The 16,866-nt window shown below is 40.1% G+C and overlaps 1 protein-coding gene across 1 annotated transcript in view; it reads left to right on the top strand.

The window, feature by feature from the left end:
• Positions 1-16,452, top strand: part of LOC144662776 (uncharacterized) — a 238,480-nt gene extending 222,028 nt beyond the window's left edge. Inside the window, 14 exon segments of the mRNA XM_078523689.1 lie at positions 5,967-6,022; positions 6,643-6,791; positions 7,595-7,723; positions 8,300-8,315; positions 8,787-8,826; positions 9,777-10,089; positions 10,748-10,858; positions 11,335-11,525; positions 12,457-12,579; positions 12,995-13,065; positions 13,214-13,254; positions 13,420-13,516; positions 13,866-13,965; positions 14,228-16,452. Of these exon segments, the coding sequence (XP_078379815.1) occupies positions 5,967-6,022; positions 6,643-6,791; positions 7,595-7,723; positions 8,300-8,315; positions 8,787-8,826; positions 9,777-10,089; positions 10,748-10,858; positions 11,335-11,525; positions 12,457-12,579; positions 12,995-13,065; positions 13,214-13,254; positions 13,420-13,516; positions 13,866-13,965; positions 14,228-14,293 (1,503 nt within the window). The 3' untranslated portion in view covers positions 14,294-16,452.
• The last annotated feature ends 414 nt before the right edge of the window (positions 16,453-16,866 follow it).

The raw sequence follows: 16,866 nt of genomic DNA, 5'->3' as shown, positions 1-16,866 counted from the left end.
GAGTTCACAGCACAAGAGCTTGAGGATAAAGGGGCATGGCACAGGGAGTGTTACCAGAACGTAGTCCACACTGGAATGCGCAAGAGAGCGAAAGAAAGATACGAAAGGCAGCTGGCTGGAACAAACGAAACAAGACGCAAGACCTCAAATGTCCCAGTAGAGGAAAGGCAACTGCCACTAACACGGTCCAAAACTACACCATTTAACAGCGACAACTGCTTTTTCTGTGACGGCAGTGAATCCCGCTCGAAAGCCCTCTTTAACGTACGTGAATCGTCATCTGTTGAATCCCTGCGCGCTGCAATTGAAAAGTCTGGAAACGATAGTCTCCGCCTAAAACTTGTAACATCCCTTGACATGAGTGATGAGCAGGCTACCAAAATCAGGTACCATAAAACTTGCTGGTTAAATAACGTTACAAATGTACTGCGTCAGCAGCAGGACCCGACGACTGCGTCAAACAATGATTCATCAACAAGCGAGAATGCTGCTCAAACAGAGTTTTTAGCAATGACTGAGATTAACTTGAGAGAAGGGAAGATATTGATCATGTCTGAAATACAAGCGGCGTATGAAAGCATTCGTAGAGCAAACAATGTGGGAAATCCCGAATGTAGTCGAAAAGCGTTAAAACAATTAATTCATCATTCCATACCTGAAGTCCAATTTCACCGACCGCAGAAGGTTAATGAGTCAGAGCGATTGAGCACAAGAAGACGCGAGATGCCGCCATTCATCTTGCCGAAAAGGAAAACACTAACGGTACAGAAGAAATGAAACTTCTGTTCAAAGCTGCTCTTTTGTTGAGGAAGGTTATTAATAATTGCGAAAAATGGGTGTTTTCAGGATCATTTGAAGACATAAGTAAAGAGAACTTACCAGAGGAGCTATATTCCTTCTTCAGATGGGTGTTGCAAGGCCCAACTTCTTGCAGAACACTCAACTTCTTGCAGAAAAGAAGTCGCTAGAAGTCCATAAGCGTGCTTTAAGTCTGGCACAAACTACTGTGCGTATGTGTCTTACTGAACGCCAGAGGAACAACAAGAAGTCTGAAGTTGTACAAGGAGCGAGGGAGATGCCGCAGCAGGTGGCTGTGGGATTGGCTGTCCACCAGGCCGTTAGAAGCAAAGCAATTGTTAACATGCTTTACGGTTTAGGGATGTCGATTGAATATAACAGGCTACTAAGAATTGAAGCGCAGATAGAGGCGGATGTCCTGCATCGTATGAATCAACTTGACGTAATCTACCTGCCGCCAGAAATCGTCAAAGACAGACATGTATTTTTTTGCCATTGATAACATCGACTTTAAGGAGGACACTTATGACGGACAGGGTACACTCCATGGTACCGCAATGGCGATCTACCAGAAGCAAGAGATTCAAGATAACATACCAGAGTTGAGGTACGAACTTAGACATATGACAATAAGGCAAGATAGTTGATTCAGTTTGTTTTTACCAATCAGATCACGAGTCAAAAGGTACCAGGAACATTTCGTAAAGCAGCATGAATAAGCACTTTTTACGTTTCAAAAGTTCATTTAATCATTTAATATAATGGTTAAAAGGTAAAAAAATTAATTTTAGTCGTATGTTCTGGAGTGGATCTATATATTTTGCGAAAACTAAAAACTGTACACTACTAGTATTTTTACTTGTCACAGAAACGAAACTGTGGAAAACTTTAAACGTAAAATAATGTGGTGAAATTCAATTTTTAATATTGTTATTCAAGTGAATTCAATACATTATATATTACTTTGGTGTCTGGGTTTATAACGAATTATTATGTTCTTAGGCTAGAGAAGTCTACCGAACACAGGAGGTCAATAAAAGAGCTCCTGGAGTCTGTTACAGATCTGTTGCAGTGTCCAGCACCTGCTTCCAATCCAGCATATCCCGCGAATCCCCGCTTTGGTCTGTTTGCAGAAATGGACCTGCCTATAGTAGTACGGCATGAAGAATTTGCTTGGCTTCTTGCTCGCAGCATGACAAGGGAAGTTTCTAGAGGGGAAACAGATGAACCTACGCAGACACACGAACCTAAGAAAGAGCAGGTCGAAAGAAGTGGCATTCCGCTGTGGTCAGGGTACAAGTATCTAATAAGCGATAATCTGCATGTAACAAGAGTCAGCACTCCTCCACTTATAGCGGCTCCAGCACATGAATGGAACACTCTTCTTACTCTGCTCATGCAGGCACAAGCCATCAATACAAAGGTTGTTGGACCAAATAGGAAGACCGTTATATCGCTTGATATGGGGCTCTATCAGCCAGCCAAGAAGTTACAAATGCACCGAAGCGATCTGGACCATATAATTTTGAGACCAGGCGAGCTTCACATTGTGATGGCACTGCTGTGAATGATCGGTTCTTTCATTGACAACAGCGGAATTGATCTATGCTGGACTGAGTCCGAGTTGTATGGCCCTTCAACGGTCAGACAAATCATAGAAGGTAAACACGTTAGGAGAGGGGAGAACGCACATTTAATAACGCCGCAAGCTCTGTTTACCATGCACCAAGAAAGTTTGTTCCAGGATGATTTACAATCACACCAGAGGCTAGAGCAAGTAGCGAAAGAGCTGAGCGAAGCATGCATTGTCGGAAAAGAAGAGAATGTGAAGAAAGCAAACGCTGAGATGATATCAACTATAGAGAACTTACGAATCGTTGAAAAGATGACAGCGTTTGATGAAGCACGTGCTAGGAGCCATTTGTTTATGGTAATGCGACAATATATGCGTATTATTATGCAGTTGCTAGCTTTCATCAAGTCTGTTCGCACTGGTGATTGGATACTACACCTGGAATCTTTGGAGTTTCGCGCACGACTTGTTAAATTATGCCCGCATGATACCCATATTTACATAGCCGAAATGGGATCGCTCAAGGAATCGAGTCCAGAGGTCTATGAGGAATTTGTCAATGGTAATTGGGTGGTGAACAAAAACTCTGAAGCACCATTTTGTGCGGTAGGAGCGGATACAGCTCTTGAGCATGTCAACCGTTCCATGAAGGTTACAGGAGGACTGATTGGGATCACCCAAAACCCAAGTGCAAGAGCAAAGTTTTTTTCTTATTGCGCCGGAACTCGCCCGGCTAGCTGGTGAAGCAAAAGAAATGGCTGGGATGAATTCAAAGACACAAACTAAGCACCACAACCTTGCCGCTTTTGTCTTACAACGCGAAGACAGAGCCATTGATCAGCTACTGACTACATTACAGAACTTTGGTAACCCGTTCGAAGAAGAAAGTAATGATCTTTACAACATGGTAACCAAAGTTGTCATGCCTGAAGCGGTGAAAAGCGATCTTTGTCGTCAAACTGAGATAGGCAGGACCCTTTATGAGACCTTTGTGAAAGAAAGAATTCAATCAAACAAGGTGAACCTCTGGTCCACGATGAAGAAACAGAAACTTCTTACATGGAAGGACACCGCAAAGGTACTGAAAGTACCTTGCAAGGATAGAGTGGTAGAGTTACAAGAGGACAGATCCCTCTTCGCTAGACTGATGGTTGTTTGCAAGAGCAGACCTGAGGTGGACGTCAAGGAAGCTATAGGACGGTATGAATTTGCTGTGGTGCCGAGGTCTTTGTTTGCAGCCGATGGCACGATGCTTCACTGTCCTGCAAAGAGCTCATTAATGAGAATCCTAGAGACGCTTGGTGGTGATCCACAGCAAACACATGAGGCAGCTTCTGGAAATAACGTAGATGAAATGATGAACTTTGACATGGAGCCTTTACCGCAAATGTAAGTTGCTGTTGTTGACGCTATGGCAGAGCTGCAGTGCATTGATAAGCCAGAGGACATAAAAAACTTTTCGCAGTTGGCTGAACACTTTAACAAAAGAATCACCAAGAAGTTTCAATCCAGTGACGAAGAAGACAGGCTGGCCAGGACCCCGTCTTTTACCGTATAACAGACTCGACTCACATCGCAAAGGTCCCAATGAGAAGACTTCTTTCTCATACCGAAACCAAGAAAGAACTAACCAGCTACTTGGGAAAGAAGTTTTTCGACCATGCAAAGAAGACTGAAATGCGCGTTGTTGTGGCCTATGGGAACGAATGTCAAAGGACGCATGAAGATGTAGCCCACCTGCAAAGCACCCAAGAAGAAGCGGATACAAAAATTGTACTCCATACTCTGGATGCAGCTTCTAATGGCGCTACGCAATTGCTGATCTATTCCCCAGACACAGACGTCCTTGTTCTTTGCCTAAGACGTTACCCGGAGTTATGTGTAAAGACATCATTCGTCACTGGCACTGGTCAGAACTGGCGTGAAATTGAGCTTGGGGCGATTTCAAGTGCTCTTGGCAGTTCTAAACTGGCAGCATTACCCGCGTTCCATGCACCAAGTGGAGCTGATGTATCTGGCAGTTTTTCTGGTAAAGGAAAACCTGCGTGCTGGAAAGTCTTCAAAGACGCAGACGAAGACGTCGTTAATGCTTTGGGATGCCTTGGAACGACGCTGTATCCAGAAGAGAAGACAGTGGCTTTGGTAGAGAAGTTCGTTTGCCAGATTTATCAATCCAGAACAAGAACCTCAAATGTTAAAGACCTCAGGTGGCAGAAGTTCAAAAAGAGTCAGGCGCAATCAGACAGACTACCCCCTACGCAGGGTGCACTTAGTGAAGCAATTCTCCGTACCCACTACCAGATGATTGTTTGGAACAACGACAAAGTATGCTGTCCCAGGTTGCCAAACCCAGATGGTTACGGATGGAAGAAAGAAGGCGACGAATGGATCCCCGTAATGACGAAAGAAGCACCTGCACCTCAAGCTATCATCGAGTTAGTAAAGTGCGGATGTAGAAGAGACCGATGCTCGAACAATCGATGCCAGTGCCGAAAAGCTGGCTTGCATTGCAGAGATCTTTGTTCTTGCTGTGAAAGCGATGATTCTTGCGAGAATGCTTACAAAGATTACGACAGTGTGGAAAGTGAGGAGGACGACTCTGACAGCGATGCCTAGGAAGGTAACTTACAGAGCCTACTGCAATCTGAGAGGGAAAAAGGAGTGACTGTAGACATGTCAAATATATTTGAAAGACGGTTACTAGCTTAACAAGACAGTGCAAAGTCTTTTTATTTCTTTTAACTACCCAACGCTAGCATATTCATTGATTCCTCCTAACATAGCTAGGGAACTTATGGCGAGGAGACGGGAGGGGCTATTGTTTGAGGAACCACAATAAAATAGAGCCTCGATTCCATGGTCACGTGACCGAAATTAGTCATATTAGGTATAATATTCTTTCGGGCATCTCAACTAACGTAACTGCTGCTAAGTGCACAAAAATGGAGCTTATCACATAGCCTCGTTTTCGTGTTAAGCCAAAAAGGTGATGTTCTTTCAATAGCCTGTTCTGTGCCTTTGCATGGACTACGAGATTGCCAACAACATTAATCGCGTTCATCAGGCCCGCCTCAACACTTTAAGACTAGTCGGCAAAAATCTTCACAAAAATCCCACGGGAATACCGTTGCTCCCAGACTATTAGATACAAGCAGATTTCCTGCAGTAATCGGAGCCAATTCGCGTCCTCGGGTTTAGCATTTTAGGCAGTATCAGAGTCTGAACACGAAAACGGATTGTCTTGTTTCTCTTCAAATAAAAACGGGTTCTGGCGGAAAAAACCTACATCAGGTTTCTTGTCCATCTATTTCTGGCACAAAGTCAAAAGCAATGCTTCATGTTTGGAACATCAGTATTGAGCAACTCGTTACCGCCACGGCTAGTAAATTACATAACTTGATGTCAGAACATCACATGATTTGAAATGGTGTGAAGTCTGCGCAAGCAATTGGTTATTTTTATAAGTAGTTTCGGGTTTGCTTTGCAATCCTGTGTTATCGCACTTGCATTGCAAAATTGGCAGCACGTCCGGTTAGTTTCCAATGAGTATTTGGTTTTGTAAAATTCCCTTTTAATGATCCCTTATTACTTTCAGATCAGTGAAGAACTTAATGGTACTGGTATGACAGACGTGAAAGTAACGAAATTGAGGTAAGCTGTTTATCACTGATAGACAATGCTTCCTTCAGGCAACTTGAGGCTAAGGCTATTACATGACCAAACCTTATTGTTTCTGGATTTTCTGTAACGTTCTGCTTATTGATTGTAACTTTCTGACCTAACCGGTTCAACCTAAGATGCAAAGAAACACGATCTTTGATTTAACCTGTTCGGGCCTTGTGTGCCAAAGAGTGTTCGCATTCCATTCAGCTTCTATAGCAGTAATAAAAGTTGTATGGTATATAATAAGTGAAGGATCAAGAGTTGTTAGTTGTAGTGGTGATCATGTGTCAGTTGTGACGACTTATACAAAGTGTAAGAAACTAAGCAAAATATTATTAAAGGGAACCCTAAACTGGAGAAATTCTATGCCTTCGGCTGGGAACAGCCTGTTAAGACATGACTGCTTATAGATTGGAAATGTTACGCTACGTAGGCAAAAATCTGACTCACCAAGTTGTTTTTAGATAGACATACATGAAAGGTAAAATTACTTTGTAAATTGTGGTTGAATACGTCGTAGGTTAACTAAGTTTCAATGTAGCGCAAACACTTAGCTCGTTGTCCTTGTTTTTGTATTGAAAACAGACAATGTTGTTATTCCTTTTTAGAAAGGGAAGTGTTATTGCAGATAGTGAACTGACATTCAGTGAAGCTGTCGGCGAAAGTGAATTAGAGTCGTTGCTGCTAGAGGCAATCAAGGATGGTAGCCTTGGTCAACTTAAAATCGATGAAATAGTAGTAGGCACAACTATTTTAGGTGAGCATAACCTGACTGTTTTCGTATACTTCAGTCTAATTTATCTCTCTTGAGAAAGATCGTAACTTCTCAGTTTGTTTTACGATGCTGTCATTTGAGACAGTGGATCGAGAAGTTTTTACTGTTTACCCTTAGTCTTAATTGACTGCTTATTAAAGGACGAGGTCGCGCCTGCTTACGTAAGGTAGAATGGTGCGCTGTGATTAGTGGATTTCGTCTCTTATAACTCTGAAGCGATCTACATGTCAGGCTATCGCAAGACAGAAAGTTAATACCTTTAATTATAATTATTTAACAAATTCTTCCTTGTAACACACTGTAAATAACCTTACTTGTTATTCATACGGATCGAGAAGGTACTTAAAGTTTAGCTCAAGTTTCAAGAAAAATGCAGATTTGTATTTTTCCAATTAGTGCAGGTTTCAGTTGAGGGTCGTAAAACCAAAGTAAATACTCTAACCAGTCACAAGGGACACTTACCATTCAGTAAACCAATCAAAACTCAAAGTTATTAAATGTAGTCGTCACTAACCGTGCGAAAACATGCGCGAGTAAACTCACAACTGGTTTTGCTTTTACTTCTAATTGGCTGAGAAAGTGACGCGATATTTTTGAGCCAATCAATAAGCGTAATAATGCAAAACCGAAGTAAAAGCAAATTATCTTTGACACTCAAGTGAAAACTGCTCTATAGCAAATGAATTAGTTTCCAGTTTTATTTAAATTAGGTACTGAATTTGTCGACCATAACAGGTGGTGTTTCAGTCCAAGATTGATTGCAATGTTCATTTTTTTCAATTAAGATGATTCAACACCTGCTCCATCAGAACCAGCAAAGGACAACAAAGATCTTATATATGGAACTGTCATTGGAGTCCTCGCCCTGATGTTTATTATTTTTATTATTTACATAACACTAAAGCGCAGAAAACGTAAGTAAAATCATCCACTCTATCATTGCCTGATATACTGTAGTTAAACATAGTAACATGTAATGGTTTTGCAGCTAAACATAAGCATGTTTCCAGTCATCCAGTCAGTGAACGGGGTTGCAGTTTACCAGGGCGTTCCCTTAAAAGGGCTTAGCTACCCTTACGAATAATTATTCTTCATATTCTTACAGACGATCACCTAAATTCAATTCATTTTGAAGTAAGAAGCCCTGACCCTTACTGCTTAAAGGATTAATAACGATATTACAATTACTACACAAATGTCGAGATTGTAATTAAACCAGTGGATAGTGTTGTCTGCTGCCTGGACATCCAATTCGAATTCATGGTAACGAATCCTTACAATTCCTGGTAAAATTTTGATTCATATGATTAACAAACGGACACCGTCGGGACCGGCTCTAACTGTTCGCCTTAGAGACGTGTTCGTCCTATAGGGAGTTAAGTTACAGTAAAATGTCTGTTTATTTTCGTCAGATTCTGTATAGGTTCACATAAGGTATAATCCGGGAAATCTATCATGACTAACTGACTTTTACTGTTCATGCTTCTCAGGTCGAGAAGACAATCGGTAAGTTTATATGTGGCTTCGTTATATGTGCAGGCCCCCTTTTCCTTATGCTTTATTTCTGATGGTCATAATAGGTCACTTCTCAATAGAACAGTTACGTTGGTACCAATTGGCTATTGCGCCATGCGGAGTTGTTAGATTTTATCATGGCTGGCAAGAGACCGTGTATATAGTGTAGAATGGATTGACAGATTAGGCTCAAAACATTGTTAATCTCTGATAAATAACTTATTAATTAAATAATTAATTCCGCAACAGCGAATTATACCCCTCTGTTTCATTGTTGGCAAACCTGGCTTATTTAAGACCAGCTTCCAGTAATAAGTTACCAGACCTAAAAAGGCTCTTCAAAATGAAACTTTACTTGACTGTTGCTTCAATCGCTCCCCCCCCCCCCACCCCATGTTAGTAACTATATTCCCGATATTTTCAAATCAAATGCTGTGCCTGATGCCGGATTTTTTGTTCCAGACATGATGTAATGGCTGTAGGGACGGGAGGGGCTCAAATTGTAAGTATTAAACCATATAAATTATAATACCCTAGTATGATCCATCATGTGTTTGTAGCCTTCCAGATTACACGACTCATAATAAAATGACAGTTCTGTCAATTGGATGGGCGCTAATGGTTAGTGCACTGGACTCCGGATCGAGTGATCTGGGTTCAAGGTCTAGCTGGGGTCACTTCATTGTGTTCTTGGGCAAGATACGTTTCTCTCAAAGGGCCCTTCTCCACCAAGGTTTAAAAATGGGTACCCAGCGAATTAAGTGCTGGGTGTAATATTCCTAGTCACTTTATGCTACGGATTACGGAGATACAGCGCCAACGTTATTGGCCACTAGGCAAGAAACGAAATTTAATCAGTGTCAATTGATCGTGCAGGCGTAGGTGTGGTTGTTCATCGCTGACATCCCTTACTGGCAACGTTTGATTAACGTTTATTTAATCGTTGCGTTTCATTTATAAATGCTTTGAAAGAGTAAACTATGGCCATCGAAGGATAGGAACTCCATGTTAACGAAGACCAAGCATGATCGTTCAAAGAACAGTTGAATAATTGTTGTAATTTTAGGGGAGCATCAATCAAGCAAGTACGTACGTACGCACATTTAATAGCACTTGCCCCTTTCAATAGCAGACGAGGAACCGAAAAAAATAACCCCAAGGTCTCTTTCCTGTCTCTCGTGCATACTAATCATCGGCTTCCTCCATACGATTTTATTGAATAAAATAGAATCACTCTTCTAAAATGAGAACAAATGACCCTCCTAATCTTGCGCCATCGTAGTCAATGCTGATTGGTTTTTTGAAGAAACCATGATTTTCTTAAACAAAAGGGCACTTATTTAGTAATAAGATTTTGAAATCACTGTCCACTGTCAGGACGTTTGCTCTCATTTCATCCCTCGCCACAGGATAACGCACAGTCTGACTTTATTTGATATTTTTAAAATTTAGAACGAGGGAATGGAGGTTGAAATGGGCAATGAAAACGTAAACACAACTGGCCATCATGGCACAGGACAGTACATGGAATTAGCTGAAGTTTCACGATCACAAGGCACCACAAGCACAGAAACATCGCCTTACTTAGAAATTAATGAATACGCTCCGCTGCACCCGGGAACGCGTTCATGGGAAGTTTCAAGAGACAGTGTAATCATTGAAAAGATAATTGGTAAAGGAGCGTTTGGACAAGTGGCACAAGGAAAAGCTTCACATCTAAGAGGGGCTGAAGACACAATGACAGTGGCCATCAAAATGTTACAAGGTACAGTGTCAACACGTACACGTTAACGTCTGTGAACACAATCATTACAATGTTTTCATTCACACGAGTCCGGCGATAGTTGATTTGTCGTTTACACCTGTCCATACGTACACGACAAACATATATGCGCTCAATTGATAAAAAGAGGATATCTTGATATGAGACAGATATCGAGCATGCGCAGATTACTTGATGTGACGTCATTTTATATAATTTTATATGTCAATCCACATGAGAATACGTTAATGGAGATAGTTCTCCCCGGCGTTTACGAATTTATCCAGTTTGGTCAGCGTTCAAAAATATACGTTTACGTATATGTTGTGGTAACATTTAACCATTTTTATAGCCCTTGTTACAAGTTTGTAACATGTTCAGCTGTTCTGTAATATACGTATACGAAAATGTAGATAAAACAGCAAAATGCCAGATTGTACCAAGGGTAAAACTTAACCACCACATGTTCGTTTATGGAATTTACGTGTGGGTGGAAGGCTCAAACGTTTAACAGACGTAAACCTGTTCGTGTGGACAGTCCCTTTAATCATCTGATATAGAACATTTTAAAAGGAAGGAGATCACGCTTCACTAAAAATACTACAACTAGAAGTTAGTCCTGGTTAGCTTTGAACGTTTTGAATTAATGTTTGCATTGCAGATAACGCTTCTGAGACGGAAAGAAAAGACTTGTTGTCAGAACTTGAAGTGATGAAGAAACTCAAGCCTCATCCTCATGTCATCAAACTACTCGGATGCGTCACTGAATCTGGTAATTAACATCAGGTCTTACTCACGTAATATTTTCGAGAATTAGTGAGAATTGCGATGGCATAATTTCATTGCATTGAACTCCGAATTGAGCGGTCAGAGTTCGAGGCCTGGTCAGGGTGTGACACTTAATTTTCACATTGCCTCTCCCAAACCAGGTGTAGAATTAGGTACCAGCAAATGATAAGAGCTATGTAATAGAAAAGCATTCTATCCAGTGTGGAATTGAAATATTCGTAGTCGCTTCATGCTTATGAAGCCGAAGCTAAGTTTCGCCAAATTATACCCTTTTGACCTATGAACGAGGACAAAAAAGTTGACTTGATGTTTTGGTACTATATTAAATAATCACATGTCATTAAAACATTGACAAGGGGGAATATTTTAAGAAAAATGCTTGTCTCGGCTGGTATTCTCTGAGCTGCAAACTATAATTAAGGCGCAGTGTATTTACGTTAGCATTTTTTGATATCGTAGATCCTTTACTTGTCATCATTGAATATGTCCCGTATGGTGATCTCCTGGGTCACCTCAGAAAGAGCCGTGGATTAAATGACACCTATTACAAAGACCCTGATGTCAAGCCGCAAACAAATCTGACCTCACAGCAGTTAATTAAGTTTTCCTGGCAAGTAGCAGATGGTATGCGTTATTTGTCGTCAAGAAATGTAAGTTTGTTTTTATAGCCGAATGGTTTCGACTGTCTTTCCTGCTCGAAACGTCAGCGTTTCAAAATTCGCTTCGGCGGTTTATTTACCTTTTTAAGCTTCCAGTTGACAATCAACCAAAGCATTATATACACCTAATTGAAGAAACGTTGACCCATGAAAAATCATAAACCACGAACGATATAACCCAGTGGTTTTCTGGGTATCAAGCATTGGTAAGCTTTATAGTATTTCTTCTATTGATAATCAAGATATTTTCTTTCTTTCAGAGCCTTTAGGGTACGATTTATCTCGGACCTGTCTTATAATCATGTTTATTCTGTCAAAAAAGATGATTATTTTTCCGATTTCCCAGTAAACATTTGGGTCGCATCGTTCGCGGTTTATGCTTTTCACGGATCAACGATTCTTCAATCAGGTATATATGCATTTTGATGTATTATGGCCTCCACGTGCCCAAACATGATCTGTAGCGCTTTATAAGCTATTCTTAGGGTAAATTTAGGCGGTAAAACTTTCTCGCCTGCGACTTTTATAGCAACGCTGCTCGCATCATACAATAATAATTTACAACTTTCATCTCATAACATCGTCAAACGTTACGAATGCGTAGGGCTTTAAAATCCTACATGGTATGTAGGTTTGATTTACACGAAACGATTCGTGTCGTGGACTTGCTGGAAGCTAGTCCAGATTCGTGTCACATGCAACACATTTGTAGGTAATTCCTCTTGGAAGATCACATTTCCATCACACAGAATGGCTCTTCACAACCTAATGAGCAAAGGATTGTTCTGCTTAGAAAGAAGAACGACAAATATGCTCATGAATGCCAGAATAAAGAACTCTTGACAAATCTCTCTAAAACCGCTAAGCAAGATAAAAATATCTGTGAATTTTACGATGATGATGTAATTTGTTTGATACTTAGATTATTCATCGGGACCTTGCCGCTCGCAACGTTTTGGTTGGAGAACGAGAAACTTGTAAAGTTACTGACTTTGGAATGGCCAGGGACGTGTACCAGGAAAACGTCTACGAAAAGAAAACAAAGGTTTCTGCTACGTGTAACTTTTGTAGCTGAATATTTTAGAGATGTTCTACGTCTTCCACTTTGGGAAGGTGCATAAGCCTGATGGTTAGTGTGCCGTACTCGGGATCAACCGGTCCGAGCTCGAGCACTGGCAGGCGGTCATTGCAATGTGCTCTTAGGCAAGACACTTTACTCTCATAGTGCCTCTCTCCTCCTAGGTGTTTAAATGAGTACCGGGGAATTTAACGCTGGGGGTACCCCTGCGATAGAGTAGCATTTCATCCAGCGGGAGTAGAATCACTCCAATTCGCTTCATGGTAGAGAAACCACGATTAGTTTCGGCGGATGAGCCATTACGATTGAATGCAAAATTTATCTTACGTCTTTTACTATTACGTTTAATGCTGACTCGCGTATCTTGTCTTTGTCTTTAAAGGGACGACTCCCTGTGAAATGGACTGCTTATGAAGCACTTTTGTTTGGACGATACACTACAAAAAGTGATGTGTGAGTAGACAAGGAAAGAAACAAGCAATAAATCTGATTGATGGGTTACAAACCAGTTTTCATTCAAAAAGAAAGTACGTGAACTAGAAGAACTAGCTATGATAGTCCACAATTTTCAATGAATAACGGTTCTTTTCTTGAAACACAGGTGGAGTTTTGGAGTTGTGCTTTACGAGATCTTTACCATAGGTACGTCTAAGTAATAACCGAACAGATATTCAGATAACTAAATTGTGACGTTTATTGTGAAAGTTCTGTTTTCAACTAAGTGGTCGTTCCATCATGTGGAATGAGATTTCATTTTATAGCCTGACACTAGTAATAGCACACTAAATGTTCTATGTTTCCATTAAGGTGGCTCTCCTTACCCGCGAACGGATGGCCGAAAAATGGCAGATTTACTTAATCGTGGTTACAGGATGCCAAAACCAAGCCACGTGGATGGAGCACTGTAAGTACTTTTGTATATGTCAAATAACTGTGTCTGTTACAATCGCATTTAAGCTAACAAATTGAATCTATACTCGACTGACGTTAAGCTCACACAAACGTTTCTTATTCCAAGTGTACTGACTCGTTCCACTTTGCTGCTACGTTTAAAGTCACGAGACGGACACTACAAGTACTCCTGGGTTTTACCATCTTCACAACCGTCCAACAAGGCTTTTATAGCTTTATATGGCTGATGGTCTCGGTCTTGAACTCTTTCTTCGGGATAAACTTATTTTAATTTTTGTTATTTCCTTTTTAGTTGCCATAGTCATCCTATTAATAACAGTATTATTTGTTTAAATTTACAGTTACAAGATTATGCAAGACTGCTGGCAAGAAAATCCCGATGATCGTCCAACATTTGAATATCTTAGAGACGAATTAAAGGAAATGGAGAACCAGCATCAGGTTAGTAATCAATGTCAAAACCACGAGTAAAACTGAATTTAAAAGTAAGTTAAGTTCTGACTGGGCATTGTGCATTTCCAAAAGCTGAAGAAGGGTGGTTTTGTATTGTGTATTTCCCTTAATTTAAACCCGACGCAACATATTCAGTGTGCGGGGCGACGTCATTTAAATAACATGGCTTGGTAACGACCACCAGTAAAATACTCCAAAGTTACTTTTCTTTGTGAAAGTTCAGTGACTATTTGACTCTTCTTTTCAACAGAGACACATCAACCTCAGAGAATACGACAAGAAACTCTACGCGAATGTGGAGGATTTGATGTGCTAGATCTACGTAGATGTGCAATATATGTTTTGTACATGTATATAAGGACAACAAAAGTCTACAAGTTTTGCTTGATTTCATTTTTTAGAGAGCTTCAGCTGTTACCGCTCAGTTATTGCTTAGTAGTAACTTACAATTGTAAAAAAGCTTATAGATTATGAGATAAAAAATAGAAAACAAATCAGACTATAAAACAGCCCCTTTTCTCACCTACCATCAGAGATGGTTCCAAGAGAATCTAGCGGTCCTACTTTGTCTTTGCTTTGAGAATCTAAATTTGATTTGTGGTTAGATATGCTTTGCTTCCTTGACCAAAAAAAATTCTATGATTTTTAATTGAATTAAGAGGCTGTTTTGTGATATGGTAAACTGGATGCACAGTTATGGATCGTTTTCACGTGGCGTCATCAAGCATTAAAAATCCAAAACTAAAGAGACGCTTAAGTTTTCATTCAGTCAGGCATAAGAGGTACAAAAATTATATCTGTTACCGGCAATTCAGCTTAATAGCGGAATTCGTTTTTGATTTCAGAGTTATGGCGGTGCGTGACACAAGGTTACGATTGTGTTTGTCAAAAAATATATATTAAGAGTGTGTCCATAAGAGGACCAGGCAACCAGTGATACAGCTCATATCACCGATTTCGCCCAAACTTAGCATAAATGTTGGGTATGGTGAGCTATTTACTGTGGCAAAACATCAACTCAAAATATTTTATTCCCTTCAAGTTATGGCACCTTTTGAAAAAATGGCCATTTTTCACTAATTTATGCATATTTAATTAGCTGACTTTGATTGACCAGTTCCACAAGAAAAAAAGACTTCTGAAAATAAAATTCACTGCGTTATATTCTGTGGTTATTAGGCTTTAAGTACAATAATTCACTTCAACAGTCTGATTTGATTTCTTCTCCTCAAACGGTCTTTTGGAAGGTACACATTTCGTACTGTTGGAAATAGCCTTTAACTAGTGCCCAATATCTCCCATGAGCAACAACTTATATACATTATTCTTACATGGGTAATGAAATCCATCATTAAACTTCACAAAAATGCCACAAAATGTCTGGGGACTTTAATATTCTATTAGTATTGAGGAACTAAACACACGTGACTTAACGATTTCTTGCTATTTCATCAAAATTCACCGAAACACAAAAGCCATTTATTTGCCTCAATTTGGCATAAAATCGGTACGAAATAGCTAATCAAGCATAAATCTATAGATAACAATCAAAATATTGGCGAAGATTGGCAGTTAGGGCATTTTTCGGAGCGTTTCAGAGCCATATAATTCGGCAATGTTGTGATAGTAAATGTAAAAAATAGCAGCGAAAGATTTTCTTCAAAAGCTCGCTCAATTCAACATTTAGGCACATCAAAGTTAAGAAACAAGAAAGTAATACTACATACATGCCACTTATCGACACACAGATGCTTTCTTTTGAAGAATTTGTTCTTCCTCGCTGCACTTCGATCCTTCGATCGATCTCAATTGACATGTACTGTTGCTTTGAGGCGCGATGAACTTAGCCAATCCATCGTGGTTCATTCTTCGTGAAAGGTGTAAACAGGTTGTCAATAAAGTCATTCAAAGAGCTGTTCAAAGTTCACGGAAGGACACTTGTTTCAGCCAGTTTGCATGAAATAAATTTAACTGGAAAATAAACAGCCGCCATGTTGTATTTCTACCTTTGAGCCTGCCGTTTCAGTCAGCGGTACGGGCGTTCACTGGGGCAAGTACGTAGTGTAGTCATCATATAGTTGTTTGACTAAATCCTATATAGGGATTTTCATAGAAGGGATACATAGCCTAGCCCTACACAGCTATACACACGCGTGTTCATTTGCTTTTCCTCCGCAAATGTTTGTTTTCGTCGGAATAAGTAGCGGATGGCGTTATCTTCCCTCTGAACAACCGGGGCTTGATCTTAGCCTTATAAGTAGTGTGCGTTTCTTGTAAAAGTGAGAATTTTTTTCAACTTCTCCATTGAATTTTTTTGATAAATAGTTGAAGAGAAATACACTGGATGCAGTGTAATGTATGCGATGCAATCGGTTCTGATGCTCTGAAATTGAGCTCTGAAATGTCGGAAACCATTAAATAATCAGAGCAAGTTTTTTCATCTTATATCAGATTAAAACTAGTATGTTAATTGTTTTTTTTGTTGTTTCTGTCTTTTTTGGGAGGTGGGGGAGGGGGTGAATATGGACATTCGAAGAAATGGCGGTCAGGTTGTTAGCCTGGCCTGTGTACATCTATTCCTTCTGTTCAAATCGTCTATATTATATTACACTTTGGTAGCTAGGAAACTGAATTTGTATCCACTCTCTTTTTCGGGATCCCACAAAGTTCTCCATCTGTCCATTTACGGATAAACGTCATTACTGCAGTTTTGTTTTAGAAAAGGGCTTTTGTGGGGACAAATTTTTCCTCTTGAATGCCCACATTGCAAGTGACGAATTGCGGCTTCAAATGATAATTTTCTTCATCACCGACTCAATTTAAGTGGCTATGTGAGTTACAAAGACGCGAATGCAGACTTTTGTAGAGTGCTTAAACCCCGCATTAAAA

This window comes from Oculina patagonica, chromosome 8 (assembly GCF_052425735.1).
Source record: "Oculina patagonica isolate OP01 chromosome 8, crgOcupat, whole genome shotgun sequence".
NCBI lineage: Eukaryota > Metazoa > Cnidaria > Anthozoa > Scleractinia > Oculinidae > Oculina > Oculina patagonica.
This window is presented reverse-complemented; position numbering and strand designations above follow the sequence as displayed.